Below are 13851 nucleotides of genomic sequence, written 5' to 3' on the forward strand. Positions count from 1 at the left end.
CTCTCAAAATACTGTAATGGAAAAATCCCATGAAAAATTACTAACAAAAAACCATTACATTTCAAACCACCAAGTAATTTTTTTCATGATCATGTAAGTATTCCTTGACAAAATTTCTACAAATGTAGAAAATACTGTCTGGAAACTACTTCTGCATAGATACTTCCTCAAATCAATGAGTGGAAATGTACTACTGCAGGAATAGGTTGTAAGAAATTAGAAAAATCAAACAAGGTAACTACAGAATAGCTTATGTTTCTCCTACCTTCTCTACGTGACTTCTCTGCAGCTTCTTTAATTCTTCTGTTTTCTTGTTCTAGTCTCTTCAGTTTTGCTTGCTGTTCTTCCATTTGCTGTTTTGTTCCCTCAAATTGTTGGACCATAGCCTGGTATGCCTTGTTGAGAGACCAGTTTTCTTGTTTCAGTTCTCTGAACTTTTCTTTAGTCATATTTTCCCATGCTTGCCTTGCCCGAATAGACACATCTGTAATGCCACAGTACAATGTATTTAAATGGTATTCAGACTTGAATACGAGTTTCAGCAAATTATAATCCATTTTTTCTAATATTTGCATTACGTATGAGTGATATTTTATAAGATATAAATCAGCTCATGGCTCCCAGAAGATAAGGCCAGAGAGAACAAAAAAAGTGCATTTGGAAAGAGAGCTATATAGTGGAGTGGCTGCAAGTTCCCATCTTTTCTCTCAGACACTGAAAACATTCCTTCCTTAAAGGGCAAAGAAAGTGTCAGCAGATCTCCCTCTCCCTAGCACAGATGACTAGAGAGGTGAGACAGAAATACCCACTGCAGTAAGCAAAGTGTATGTGCCCCACATGGACTAGTCAGTCCTCTTGCCCCCTTCTTATTTTAATCACCTATGTAATGAAAGCTTTACTCTCCTTCCCACTGAACAGGCTTCAATGATCTGTTACTGAATAGAAGTTACTTAACAGTCCTTACAAAAGTAAACTTTTACATCATCTGCAAAATCATGGATATACTGCTGCATTAATAATAATGGATCACACTTTCAAATTTTTCTTTTCATCTGAACAGCTTACCTATTAAAATGAAGGCTGAGATTTTACCCTTATCATCAGATTTTTAAGAGCCAGCAGAATCTAATAGCGTACAGGCGTGAATATAACTTAGTACAGAACAGTTCCTTAGTATAGGATATATATGAAATACAGAGCTATCTCTGTTATTGATGACATATAACAGCTTCATGTGTTTATGGTCACTGTTATCTTGCTGTGAGAAGGCGTAAGATACTTGGACAGCACAGAAATACACAAAACCCCATGAACTTGTGACAGGCAACACACAAAGTTCAGAGGTGCTGTGCCTGGAATTGTCACATGGATGCAATAACATACAAATAAGGCACTAGCTGAAGTTAGACCACGGATCTCGTATCACTGTGTGTTCACCACTTCAGCTGCGATGGGATACTTAATAATGGTGACGTTCTCTAGTGTAGATGAAACTTAAGAGATTGGAGAGTTCCAGTATGACTTTAATTTCATTACATCGTTTCACAATCATTTACTTAAGACTTCAAAAGTCACTCAGATTGGAAAACAAAAACAACTCTAAAACCCCTAACATAAAAAGCCTGGAACTATTGTTTTTATACGTATCAAGGAGAACTCAGTACTTTCTCATCTCCTGTACAGGAGAAATACTTTTTTTCCCCCCACAAATTAGGCTTAGAGAGTACAAGCAGGAAAATGTATTTTTATATACATATGCATATTATTAAAGTGAAGATTTGTAGTAAAGTCACAGAAAAATCAGAAGTACCTGGGGATGGCGGAGGCTTTTCACGTATCAGATTTTCAGCTAATGATTTTTCTTCCTAGCAGAGAAAAAAAAGAGACAATTTGCTTTAAGAGTTATGCTTTCTGAAGTACTCTGAACAGCATCCCTGTTGGAGAACTTAAGAAACAGAACTTTTGAAGCAGTTTCTTTTGTATCAACAAAATTTAAGGTTGGATTCACTACTGACAATATATAACTTGTTATTCACCCATCTTGACATCATTTTGTCACTTATCACTGCCATCAGTCACTTGTGGATACTTGAAACTGTTCATATTTTCTTTAGTTGTCAGAGATGTACAGTTCTCAAAACAATTTTATCGCTGACATAAAAGTTACATAAACATAAAGCTGCTTGACCAAACAGGTTGTATATTGCTCCCACTTGTTAAGTTTGTGTAAAGTATCACTTTAGAATAGTCCATTATGATATGAACTGTCAGTCCCTAACTGGGAATCAGTGAATAGAATAAAATGTAAAATGTTCTTCAACAAAGTTGAAGAACTTTGTTTTCCCTTTGCTGGTTAAAAAAAAAAAAAAAAGTACATATTTTTACATTTTCAGAAGGTTCTTTTGTCAGAAAAGAACTACAGACCAAATTTATACTAATGTATTTACTTGATGTGAACATGATCAATACAAAAAACTCTCTCCATGTTTTTATGAAACAGCAGTAAAGTTCTGTAAGGATATGATGCCATGTAATTTAACATACCAAGACACTGATGACTAAATGGGTCAAAACTCAAGAACAATTTCAAAAGAAAATATATGTGGTCAAGAACTCGAAGAAAAAAACTGATGTTAACAATGGAAGAACTGACCATTTTTGTAAATAATATTCCAGCAAGTTGATCTGAGAAACTAAACTTTTGGGTCTTCTTTATCAAGCTTATGAAAGCAGTCAGATGGGCCCAGCTGGAAAACTAGATAAAAATCTGGTGAAGCCAGGCTCAGAATTTGAAAATTATCAGTAAGAGCTATCTCTTGCTATAACTTGATGTCTTCCACTCGCAGTTTCTTTCTTTTGCACAAGGAACAACAGAAGATGTATTAAAAAAAATAAAATGATAAACCCCAAGTTTTGTACAGCCTATTTACCTATATAGTGGTATTTTTCAAAATGAATGATTAGCCATTCTCATACTCCAAAAGAAAAAGATTCCCTAGTGGCAATAAATTAGTTCTCTTTTAAGTGACTATAAACTATCAGCTCTTTATAACACCCTTTTTTCCAAAATGCATCACAAATTAACCTTCATATAAGTCTTACCTTTAAATTCAAGCCAAGATGCTGGTCTTCTGTTAAAGAAAAACAGATCTTTCAGTCAATTAAAACCAAAAGTATTTTTAAGTCCATAAATTATAAGGGTTCATACGGATATGTAAATACACATATTATATACTGCAAATAAATGTAAGAAAGTACTCACAAACCCACAAATTAGATCACTAACTTTCCATTATCTCTTTCATGGGGTATCAGGATACTGATATGAGACCTTACTTTACCTCATACTGTATAGATGCAACTATGGAAGAAATGAAGTTGTATTGTTGTCTTCCACTATTCTTTTAGAATTTGACTAAAGGACAAATGAAATATTTTCATTTATTTTACTGGGCTTGAATCCTATTGCATCTCTGAACAAGGCAAGTGCAAATCTGACAGCTTCCAAGATCTGCAGCACTTACTATGTAAGAGAGGGATTTGAAATGGTTTATATATCCTGTTCTTTTCAGTTTAATGCATCCACCTCCCGAACGGTTTTAGCAAAGCAACGCATTCTTTCTGGATATTGTTCTCTATAAAGCTTTTCAAATAACTCCACTGAGCTAATATTGAAACAACACTGGGATCCAACATGAATAAAACTTAGAAAGACAAAGATTTTTTTCAAAACGGACTCAGTTCTGCTTTCTCTTTCCTACCCAATAGCTACTAGAGTGCTGCCATCCTCTGTAAAAACTGCATTTCGCAGCTCTGGAACAAATTCTGATCTCCTGTTTTACTGATTTTAAAATAATGGACAAGATAATTATACAATAAAACTCCTATGCAGATAGATTGGTCTTGCTCTCTTGTCATATTTTTTCTCTAAGATATTCTACTGTTACAAGCAAACAGCTCAACAACAGGTCCAGTTATGAACCAAATGTCCCTGATCTAATGAAATTACCTTTTGCAAAAAAATTACTTGTGAAGCTTAACAGTTCAGAGCTTAGGGTGCTAACCTGAGACTGATGATCATGTTCAGCTTTCTATTCTGTCAGAACCTTCCTGTGTGACCTGATGTACAATTTTAAGGTCGAGACCTTAAAAGATGGCAAGAATGATACAAATTCTGTAGAAAGGGTAAACAATCCCAGTATCATGACACCTGATTATTAAAAAAAAAGTTCTTACTGCTGATTTTCAGACATGACATTTTTTTTATCTAAGAAAAATGACTGATTAGAAGTGTTTTCTTCTAGCTCTTTAGCTTTTTTTTTTTTAACGTTGGTAGTTTCTACTTTTTTCCATTTTTTCAGCACAGTAACACTCCAATAGTTTCCAGAGTATAAACTGGATTGATTCTGGCACATGTATCAACAGAAACATAGTAGAAAATGACTGGACAAGACAAAGAGTTCACAAAAGGTTTTTGGTTTTTTCCCCTCTCTTTTTACACTGGCTAATAGTGGATGTTTAGGAGTTTCAGTTATACAGTGAATATAGACCAATCTTCTCTCTTTATGCAGACTTTTAATTTTCTGTAACTACTAGAAATGGCTAAGTATTTAGTAGCATTTCTTCCACCGTCCCTTAAAAAGTAAAAGTAATATCGTTATCATATAGTATTAAATTTATTTTATTCAAAAATTATTTTTCCCCATGGTATTAAAAGGTACATTATTTTGACTAAAGTAAGATTATTTACCTTCTATTTGCACATTTGTCTCATCCACCAGCACCTGAAACTCAGTTTCATGAGAAGGCGCCTCTTTCTTGTCAGCATTAGTACTAGGAGATGGTGGAAACTCTTCCTATGTAAAAATAAGACAAGCCTATCTAAATCATGATAACACTGTTAAAATAGCCTACATGTCTTTGTATCTGTGTGAAACCTTTAATGTACTAATGTCCCAGTCACATTCAGAATTGTACTTCAGTATTTCAAGATAATAAATGATAAGACATTTTTTTGTTTTAGGGCTCTATGTAAATAAAATCTAAACCTTACAATGATCAACAGGAGGTAGGAAGCTGTGATAGTCATTTAGTTCACAGGGCTAATATTCCCTGTCACCTTATTCAGTCACAAGTGTCTGTGAAATGATCCTACATTTGCTTGTTCTGTGTTGTATCTAAACTTGCTCCTAATAAAAGATCAACCATTTATCTACTGTGTCACAGCACTGAGGGATTCATGAATAATTTCTAATATTGTCTCTGCTGGTTTTCCCCTGTTGATCACATACCTGTGTCCCACATATTCCACTCACTCCCTTTTTTTTCCTCCCCTCCTCTTACTACTATCTCTTCACCTAGGGGTGTTTTCTGATTTCTTTCACATACATAGCATTTTACTGCCTCTTTACTAGTCAGTTACTTCTTCCTGTTTGTTAATTTTTGTATCATTTTGGATAGAGATGCAAACTGAAGTTTAAAGGTGCCTTAGGAGCATTAACCTGCTCATTGCTGGTTAAGACAATCCAAACCTATAACACAGAAAAATCCACTGGTCTTCAAGACAACAAGGTAATTTATTTTCTTTGATTCTTAATCTCCCTGTCTCTATATAGGTCTCTGCTCATTAACACAATACTGAATCAATAACTAAGCTTTCACCATTTGTAAAGGTAAAGTTCCTAGTGCTTTTAACAAATAATCTACTATATAAGTATCACGCTCAACAAAAAATATTGGACATTTTACATGACTAAATTATGCACAATAATTATACACAATACCAGTGTTTTCCTAATAAGAAAAGGCTCCTAATAATCAGCAATATGGAATCTATGAGGCTCAACAAACAAACCTAACTCGTATAGGAGTAAATGAATCACAAAAAGAAGCATGTGAAATAAAAATTAAATAAATGTCTAAAAGAGTAAGAAGAGAATGAAAAGCCTTAGAAATATTTAATGTTTGCATTAATATATTAAAACATGGTAAAGGAATTAACGCATTTTAAAATCCTACCTTTTTATTTTTGCAGGGAAGAGTATAAATAGCATTGGTGCTAAAGCTTTCTCCCCTTTTCTCATTACTCTGACAGCTGGACTCTGCCTCTTTGTCAGCATCTGAACGATAGGTATCCATGTCCTCATCCTCACAATAATTGCCTGATATTTCCAGGGACTGTACAGGGGATCTGTCACTACCATCCAGTTTGCAGTTGGGCCTGCAAGTAGAAAGCAGTTTAAAGCCTGTTTCAGTGTTGCTTACTCTTCCAAAAAAATAAACACTAGTAAAGTAGAACCATCAGTCTTAGAATATACACAACAAGTCCAAACAGCTGACACAGACTTCTAAGCTTCTGTTAGCTGCAAACAAGGAATCTAGCCTTTAAAATAGATGATTAACGCTGGAGCTACATTTTCTTCCGTATCTTAAAGAAAATGCTGGATTAGAGATAGAAGGTTGCCAATTCTACCAAAAGAGTCTGAAATAATTATTTAGCACAAATGAAATCTGACATGTAATTCAAATGATTCCTCAGTGATTAACTCTTTGTATAATTGATCGTCATTTAGCAGAAATAATACATGTTTTTATTTGTGACTGCTGTACAATCCAAATCTCCCTCTCTGAAGATTGTATGTGTGATATCACTTTATGAGAAATGGAATAAGGATTGTAGACACTTCAGACCCAATTTATGACGTGGTAAGAAAAAAGTAAGTTGCTATAACACCAGGAGTTGAATTCGTTTGCTGTAACTCTTCAGCAAAATGACATAATTGACAGATTCTAGTTCTAATTTCTCAAAACAGAAAATATACACTACCCCATTCTGAGCTGTGTGACTGTCGCATATGGTTCGAAGCATTCTTGTTCCACATAGGTGGAATCACTTTCAGAAAGAGATCGCTGACGAGGCTGGGGAATAGCAACAGTGCGCCCTGTTAGTGTTGTTGCAAGGATAGCTGCTGCTAGAGCAGATCTGGAAGAGAACAGAATAAAGCAGAATAAAATAAATGTCTTTTTTGTGCTCCACATTTTATATTTCTTTCCATTGCACGATGTCTTCACTATTAAGCAAAACAAAAAGTTCACAGTTAACAAGCATAAACACCACTGAAAGTGCTAAAGGACTGACTATAAACTATTAACTCCCAAAGTAAAGCACAAAACTGGGCAAGCTATTGTAATGCAGCTATCTAAGAGTAAAGTACAATACCTATCAGTTTTCCCAAATCACATGCATGAAAATCATGGAATATACTGAGTTACATTCCCAAAATTGACATAGATAATTTACAGTACTTAGCATTCACTTTAGCCATAACAATACTACCTGGCGTTGTGTTGAAAAAATGTTCCATGTTCTGCTATTTCGTTTCCTAGTTTCCATTATTCCCTACTCTGAACTTTTACTGATGATTCAGAAGCTGTTAATAAATGCTGGCACATTGCAAACTAGGGCAAGCATAAGTAGATAGAAGTGCCTATTTGTGGGATGCTGCAGAGTATAGAGAAGGGTAAGATGAAAAGAAAAAAACAAGTAGGAACAAAAGTTAAAGAAAAGAAATGGTGAGGAATGAAACAAGAATGACAACAACTAGAGGTCAAAAAGGAAGAAGAAATTATCTAGGATTAAGTAGGAATGTTACACAGACACTAGAAAGACCATAGAAAACAACCAGAATTGAACTAAATACAGAGGAAACATAAAAGAAAAACTGTAAGAAACTATAAATGAAAAGAAAAATAAATTTGTATTTCTATTTATGTAACTTGACTATATAGCTAATTCAAATCTAATCCAACATGGTTTTCCATACCAGTTTTTTTTAAGTCCCTGCTTTTTTTAATATGCAATAAAATGGCATGTTAGTAACTTTTAATTTATGCTTTTCTAATGAGTTAAAATTTCCTGACTCATGATACTAGTATTGCTACAGTCCTACACTCTACTCTAGCAGCCAAATTAAAAATGGCCCTAACTTTAAATAGTCCATTTGTCTTTAAGTAACTGATATTTATAGTAAGTTACATATTCATAATGGTCATTGTCCTAATTATTTAGCATGCTTAGGAGTGTGAGGAAAAAAGATATCTTTAAAGTCCAAAGAAGGGAACTGCCCCAATTAAAGATATATTCTATTTATGAAAAGGTTTATGTAAATACTGCAGCAAGGACATGCAATTCTTCTAACCTCGCTTTTCTAGTATGCTATTGTAGCTGATTAAACAAACAAAAAAATAACTCAAAACCTACCTGGGCCTTTCTGGAGAAGGGTTTGGACTACGAGGGGGAGGGGTGCGGGGAACTGCAGGTTTAGGAGCTATGGTAGCGGCAGGGACCAGGCCATGAGCTATATGTTTCTAAACAATTTAAAATAAAATTAGTTGACAATGACTTTAAGGATCACGATGAAAAAAAACACAGAATTGAACATGCACAAAAACTAACAATGCAAAATAATATAAAAGGGAAGAACAATTACATGCAATTAATGTAAACATAAGACTTGAAATGGTTCCAAGTCTAGCTTTTTAACATGTATGAACAGCTGCTAATGAAGGTTAGAAATGTAATTTACATAAGACCCATGAATGTAGGTTCTCCACCCACTATATCATAATCTGCAAAACCAGAATGTTAACTTACTCAAGGTTGGTTCTTTCCTGTATATACACAAGAAAAAAGGAATACTAGAAATTCACTTTTTTCAAAATATACGAACCCTGCTTCAGAGTAACAGTATTACTCCCTTTCTTGCAGAAAGTCTGTCAGTCAGAAGTAATCCTCAATCACGGCAGTATGAGATGGAAGAAAAAACTATCACTAAACAAGTCTTGCAGTCAAAGGTTCAGCCTGAATAATAATTAAAAAAATCCTAATCCATTTTTATCAGGAAGCCCAACAATTTTTTTTAAAAGGATAATATTAAATACCAGCTCAGAAAAACTGGGACCAGAGTTCCCTAAAAGAGTACTTTGAATGGAATCACATAATGGTTGAGGTTGGAAGGGAGCTCTGCAGATTGTCTAGTCCAAGTCCCTGCTCAAAGCAGAGTCAACTAGAGAGGGTTGCTTGGGATCCTGTCCAGTAAGGTTTTGAGTATCTCCAAGGGTGGAGACTCTACAACCTCCCCGGGCAACCTGTTCCAGTGTTGGACCACCCTCACAATATTTTTTTATTATTATAATGTTTAAGTTGAATTTTCTGTGTTTGACTTTGTGCCCATTGCCTCTTGTTCTCTCTCTAGACATCAGAAAATACTATGTCATAATAAAGTCCATCACCTTCAGACAGATATTACTTTTTATGTAGTAAAACAAGCTAAGTTTCTGCTACAGAGATTTTTTTTTTTTTTGTAATTATGCTTTAGTTGTCTTCTCCAAAATGATAATGAACTGGGACAAATATTTCTGTCTTTACAGGAAGCCACATCAAATAACTAAATGGTACATTACAAAGACTGTCTTTTTACTCAGTCTTATCTTGCAAATGCACTGTTCCCTAATTCTGGAAGTCAGTCTGGCATGCACCATTTTGTTTACTAAAGGCTGTTGACTGTAAATGTCTTATATTCACCAGGGAATACAGCTAAGGTAAAAGTATGCTGTCATCTCACAGTAAAAGTAAGACAACAGAAGGTCAATACTTTATTTTCATTCTGATATTAACAAACCTTCAATTACTTCAAGTACGTTAAAAGATAATACCCGCACCACTGCGGCCAATCCTACAAGCCTTGGCTGCTGCTCTAAGCTTTCACTATGAACTTTTTATCAGTTCACTTTACGGCAGTGAACGTGTGCTTCGAGGATCACCTCGGCAAGCGTTGGAAGCGAGCGAGCTGCACTTCCACTGCGAAGGCTCCAGCCCTCGCCAGTTCCCAGAGGTCTCCCTGGAGGGGAAGGGCGTCGGGAACACCTCCCCCCCGCGGCTAAAGCCCAGTGTTTCTGGAGAACATGGGCAGGCCCGTGACTGAGGGAAAGGAGAGCACCAACACCCCAGCGCCCGGGCTCCGGACACTTTCTTTTCTTTGCTTAGGATCTGTTTTTCTCCCCGTTTTTCACTTCAAAATGCCCAGCGATCACCGGCATCAACCGCAGGGTGCAGCCGCCTTCCCTGGGGGCCTCTGCTTGTCCTGCCCGGACACGGCCCCCGCCTCCCCCGCTGGCCCCGCTTCACGGGGACAGAGACCCGCCCTGGACGGGGTGATACTCACGAAGGGGCCTCTCCGGCCTCGCCTGAAACTAAACGCCATCGGGACCGGATAGGGGACGAGTCTCTGCTACCGCCTCTCCGACTACTCTCTCCCCGCTTCGGACGCTTCCCCCGTCGCGACCCGCCTGGTAACAACAGCGCGGCGGATTTGCTGTAGGTTTGCGCTCCCCCAATCAGCACGCGTCTTACTCACCCCTCCTCCGGCCTTAGCAACCTACCAGTGGCGAGGCCCGCCCTATCCCGCCTCCTCATTCGCTCACGGGCGGCAGAGCTCTCGTTTCCTATTTGCGGCTGCCGCTGTCAGTCAGGCGCGCACTCTCTGGCGGGCTGTTCGCCTGGCACTTGTGAGGCGACGCCTCTCTCGAGGGGGATGGCGACATCCCCTTTCTGCCGAGTCTGCGCTGCGTCCTGTGCAGCCTCCGGAGAAGAGACTGCGACCCCGAAAGGTCGGGGCGCCCGGGACGGAGTTCAGCCTCTTCTGGGCAGGTCAGCGGGGGACTGGTGGCTTAGGGCTGTCTCCCGCTCCTCTCAGAGCGGCCCTCTGGTGAGGGCTCGCTCTGGGCTGGGCTGCAGGATGTGGCTGAGGGTGGTGCTGTTTGTGGTGGTACCGGCTCGCCTTTGGCTCTTCTCCTTAAATCGTGCCTTAGCCTCAAAGACTTAAAGAATTTGCAAGCCTGTATTCAAGTAAGCAGAGTTGCTTACTGATTTTGATACATTAACCATAACTGTAACATAGCTTTGGGGAGGAGATAGTGTCTCTTCCAGAGTATTCCATCTTAGAAATTTTAATCATAAAATTAAGTTTGGAACAGGTTTATGAAATGTGTTAGTATCTCTTTCACATTTCTTTCTAGGGTGTAGCTGCTACTGAAGTAAAGATTTAAAGGAGGTCTGATGACAACAAAAGCAAACTTTCCTGTGACAGCAGGATCTATAGTTGTCCCTTACGGGCATGTGATTGGAAATGAGAAGTGGAGAGGGTCAGAGATAGCCCAAAGGCTACAAGGTAAGCACAAACAAATTGGAAGAGGAAAAACAATTCAGGCTAAGCATTCCCCTCTGTCACCCAGTATTGTTAAGAGTGGCTGTAATATGTTTTAGTCTGTGCCTGACTGGTCCCTTATTTGTGGTACAGCCTATGTTAGAGGGCTGAAAATTCCTATTTGTCTATCGTGTATCTACATGATCAGTTCTGTCATATTTGCTTAGTTGCTGAGCACTGTAGAGAAGAAGCAGAAGTGTCTGCTTCTTGGGAACGCAGCGGGGCTATTGTGAATATGCACCTCCACTGAAGTCCCTTGAATTTACACGGATACTGGGACTGTGCTATAATCAGTTGGCACAGCAAACTAAATTGAGATGATCCTTTCAGAATAGCATGTGATCTTTTTGTTGAAGTCCAGAGTTTACTGAGAAGCTATAGTAGTAATAGTATAGTAATTAGCATTACTAAAGTTATCATAGAGTACTTCGGGTTGCTTATACCAGTTTTGCTTAAAGAGAAGAAAGGCTTTTAAAGAATATGAAGTTTGTTGTCAAGTCACTAGGATTACTGACATGTTAGAAAGGTTGTGCTGTGAAGTAATTATTAGAATGTATTTTTTTTAACTACTGTATTTTTTTCTTTTAACAATCTCACCTTAAGGGAAAATTAGACTCGTCTTTGAAGATGGCTTGGGACTTGTGGATTTTCATCTTTCAAACAGAACTTGCATTTTGTATATTTCCGAAGCAGATTTGGTTGCAGGGGATGAATTCAAACGAAGATTGGTTCGGTTTAGAAATGTAAGTAAGTACATAAAGAGAAAAGGAAAAGTTTTAAACTGATATTTGTTTATTCTATGCTTCTGAAAACATTCTTCTTGTGTTATTTTTAAATTCTAGTGGAGCTAAACTTTGTGATAATTTCCACCTGAAAACTGAAAAATTACACAGCTGTGTAATAATGCTGTATTAAACCTCAGTACTGTTGCTGCAACTTCTATTCTTCCTCTGATTTGCTTTCAGGTAGCTCATACTTGACAGAAGTTTCCTGTCTGTTGCATTGCATCAGCTTGTCATTACAAGGTCTTTTCTTTTTTCCTTTCAATACAGGCCAGCACCGTTGGGGGAATTGTAATTGTGGAGAGAACCCAAATAAGTGATCAGTACTTCTTAGCAGTACAAAAGCTTGTTGTGCTAGAACTTGGAATGGTGTTGCTTCCTGTGGCAAATCAAGGAGAAGCTTCTCAACTTATTACTCAACTAGTAAGTTTCTATGTTAGTGGAAAAACATTTATTAAAATATGAGACATGAGGAGAATTACCTGTTTTCCTGCAATCATCACTCATTTCAGAAAGAATACCTGGAATTATAAAGGAACACAACATACTTTGTTGTTTGAATGTAAGAAATAAATATCCTGCAACAGTAATGTGGTAGTATAGTTCAGTGGAAAGAGGGTTTATCTGGGAACAAAGAAAAAAAGTTGAAGAATATGATACTGGATTTTTTTAATGTAATCTTGTATGGAGATGCCACTGGATAGCATTAGGCAATCCTCACTTAAGTTCGCTGTCAAAATCGACTTGAGATTTTGCTTTGTCTCAGGCTGGGGAAATGGTGTTCTTATGTTGTTTCTCTTTATCCTTTCTGATTGCATCAAAAAGATGACAAAATCATTGTTTTAATTCATGGTTGGTATTAAGAAACTATTGGTTTCCTAGTGAGACTTTGTGGATCTCCATCAAAACCCGTAATAAGGGCACACACGGAAGGAGGGAGCTTGTTTTAAAAAGTCCTAGTGATTGCATTGAACTCTCTTGAGATGAAAGAAACTATTTTAAAAAACAAAAGCAGTGCTCCAGCAGAGGGCACTCAGTGTCGCTTATGGTTTTGTTTTGCTTCAGGTCCGTGAACAAAGTAAGGATCACAACAGTAACCCCTTTCTTAGTAAACAGTGTTCTCAGCTGGCAGAGCCATCAGTGTTTCGGACGGTGCAACAAATTCCAGGAGTTGGGAAAACAAAAGCTCTGCTTTTACTGCAACAGTTTGGAAGCATCCACCGGCTTTGTAATGCATCTGTCAAAGAGCTTGAGCTAGTAGTTGGACAAACAGTAGCACAACAAATTCACAGTTTTTTGTGTTCGTGAAGTGTGTGTGTAGTGCTGTTTTGGAAAACAAAGACTTCTCGTTTATTTCTTGTGAATTATGAAATTTTGTTTCTAATAGTCACATATTATGATAATTTCTATAATCCTGGTAACAACTGGAGGGTGTTGACTAATTGCCTAGGTATTACTTTGCTCCTGCTTCTTTACAGCTGTTCTGCTCACATAGATTGAGCTGTCAAAATTACCTTGGAAAGAAGGCTGTAAAGTGCTTTCCATCTATCTTGTACAAAAAACTGAGAGAAAGCTGTCACTTTCAGCATCCACAGAAAAAAATGGAAAAGCAATTTGCTTGCCTGCTTTTGTCTTCCAGAAATAAACGCTTTGTTAATATGTGGGTGGTGTGATCTTCTCAGTAAGTGCTTTAAAAAAGTTAGCATACATTGCTTTACAGTAGTATCTTTGATTTATAACTTTTTGGAGTTACCTTGGAAAGTCCTACTGGAATATATCTTTAACTTTGCACTAACTTACTTCTC

The 13851-nt window shown here is 37.4% G+C and overlaps 2 protein-coding genes across 2 annotated transcripts in view; one reads left to right on the forward strand and one right to left on the reverse strand.

Moving 5' to 3' along the window:
* Positions 1-10277, reverse strand: part of CEP89 (centrosomal protein 89) — a 40581-nt gene extending 30304 nt beyond the window's left edge. Inside the window, exons 1-8 of the mRNA XM_059824854.1 lie at positions 10224-10277; positions 8261-8367; positions 6827-6982; positions 6019-6220; positions 4751-4856; positions 3103-3131; positions 1811-1865; positions 266-484 (exon numbers count right to left, since the gene is read on the reverse strand). Coding sequence (XP_059680837.1) covers positions 266-484; positions 1811-1865; positions 3103-3131; positions 4751-4856; positions 6019-6220; positions 6827-6982; positions 8261-8367; positions 10224-10262 — 913 coding nt within the window. The 5' untranslated portion in view covers positions 10263-10277. The remainder of the gene's footprint in view (positions 1-265; positions 485-1810; positions 1866-3102; positions 3132-4750; positions 4857-6018; positions 6221-6826; positions 6983-8260; positions 8368-10223) is intronic.
* An 839-nt stretch (positions 10278-11116) lies between these two features.
* FAAP24 (FA core complex associated protein 24) lies at positions 11117-13354 on the forward strand. Its single transcript, XM_009821740.2, has 4 exons — positions 11117-11228; positions 11868-12007; positions 12317-12469; positions 13112-13354. Exons 1-4 carry the CDS (start codon positions 11117-11119, stop codon positions 13352-13354), a joined length of 648 nt encoding a protein of 215 aa, XP_009820042.1.
* The last annotated feature ends 497 nt before the right edge of the window (positions 13355-13851 follow it).

Source organism: Gavia stellata, chromosome 15 (genome assembly GCF_030936135.1).
Source record: "Gavia stellata isolate bGavSte3 chromosome 15, bGavSte3.hap2, whole genome shotgun sequence".
In the NCBI taxonomy this organism is placed as follows: Eukaryota; Metazoa; Chordata; class Aves; order Gaviiformes; family Gaviidae; genus Gavia; species Gavia stellata.

Excerpts from the sequence above, each read along its gene's own strand:
- FAAP24 (XM_009821740.2), top strand. The coding sequence starts at position 11,117 with ATGACAACAAAAGCAAACTTTCCTGTGACAGCAGGATCTATAGTTGTC. Across the intron at positions 11,229-11,867 it reads GATAGCCCAAAGGCTACAAG|GGAAAATTAGACTCGTCTTT; the intron begins GTAAGCACAAAC and ends TCTCACCTTAAG. Across the intron at positions 12,470-13,111 it reads CTCAACTTATTACTCAACTA|GTCCGTGAACAAAGTAAGGA; the intron begins GTAAGTTTCTAT and ends GTTTTGCTTCAG.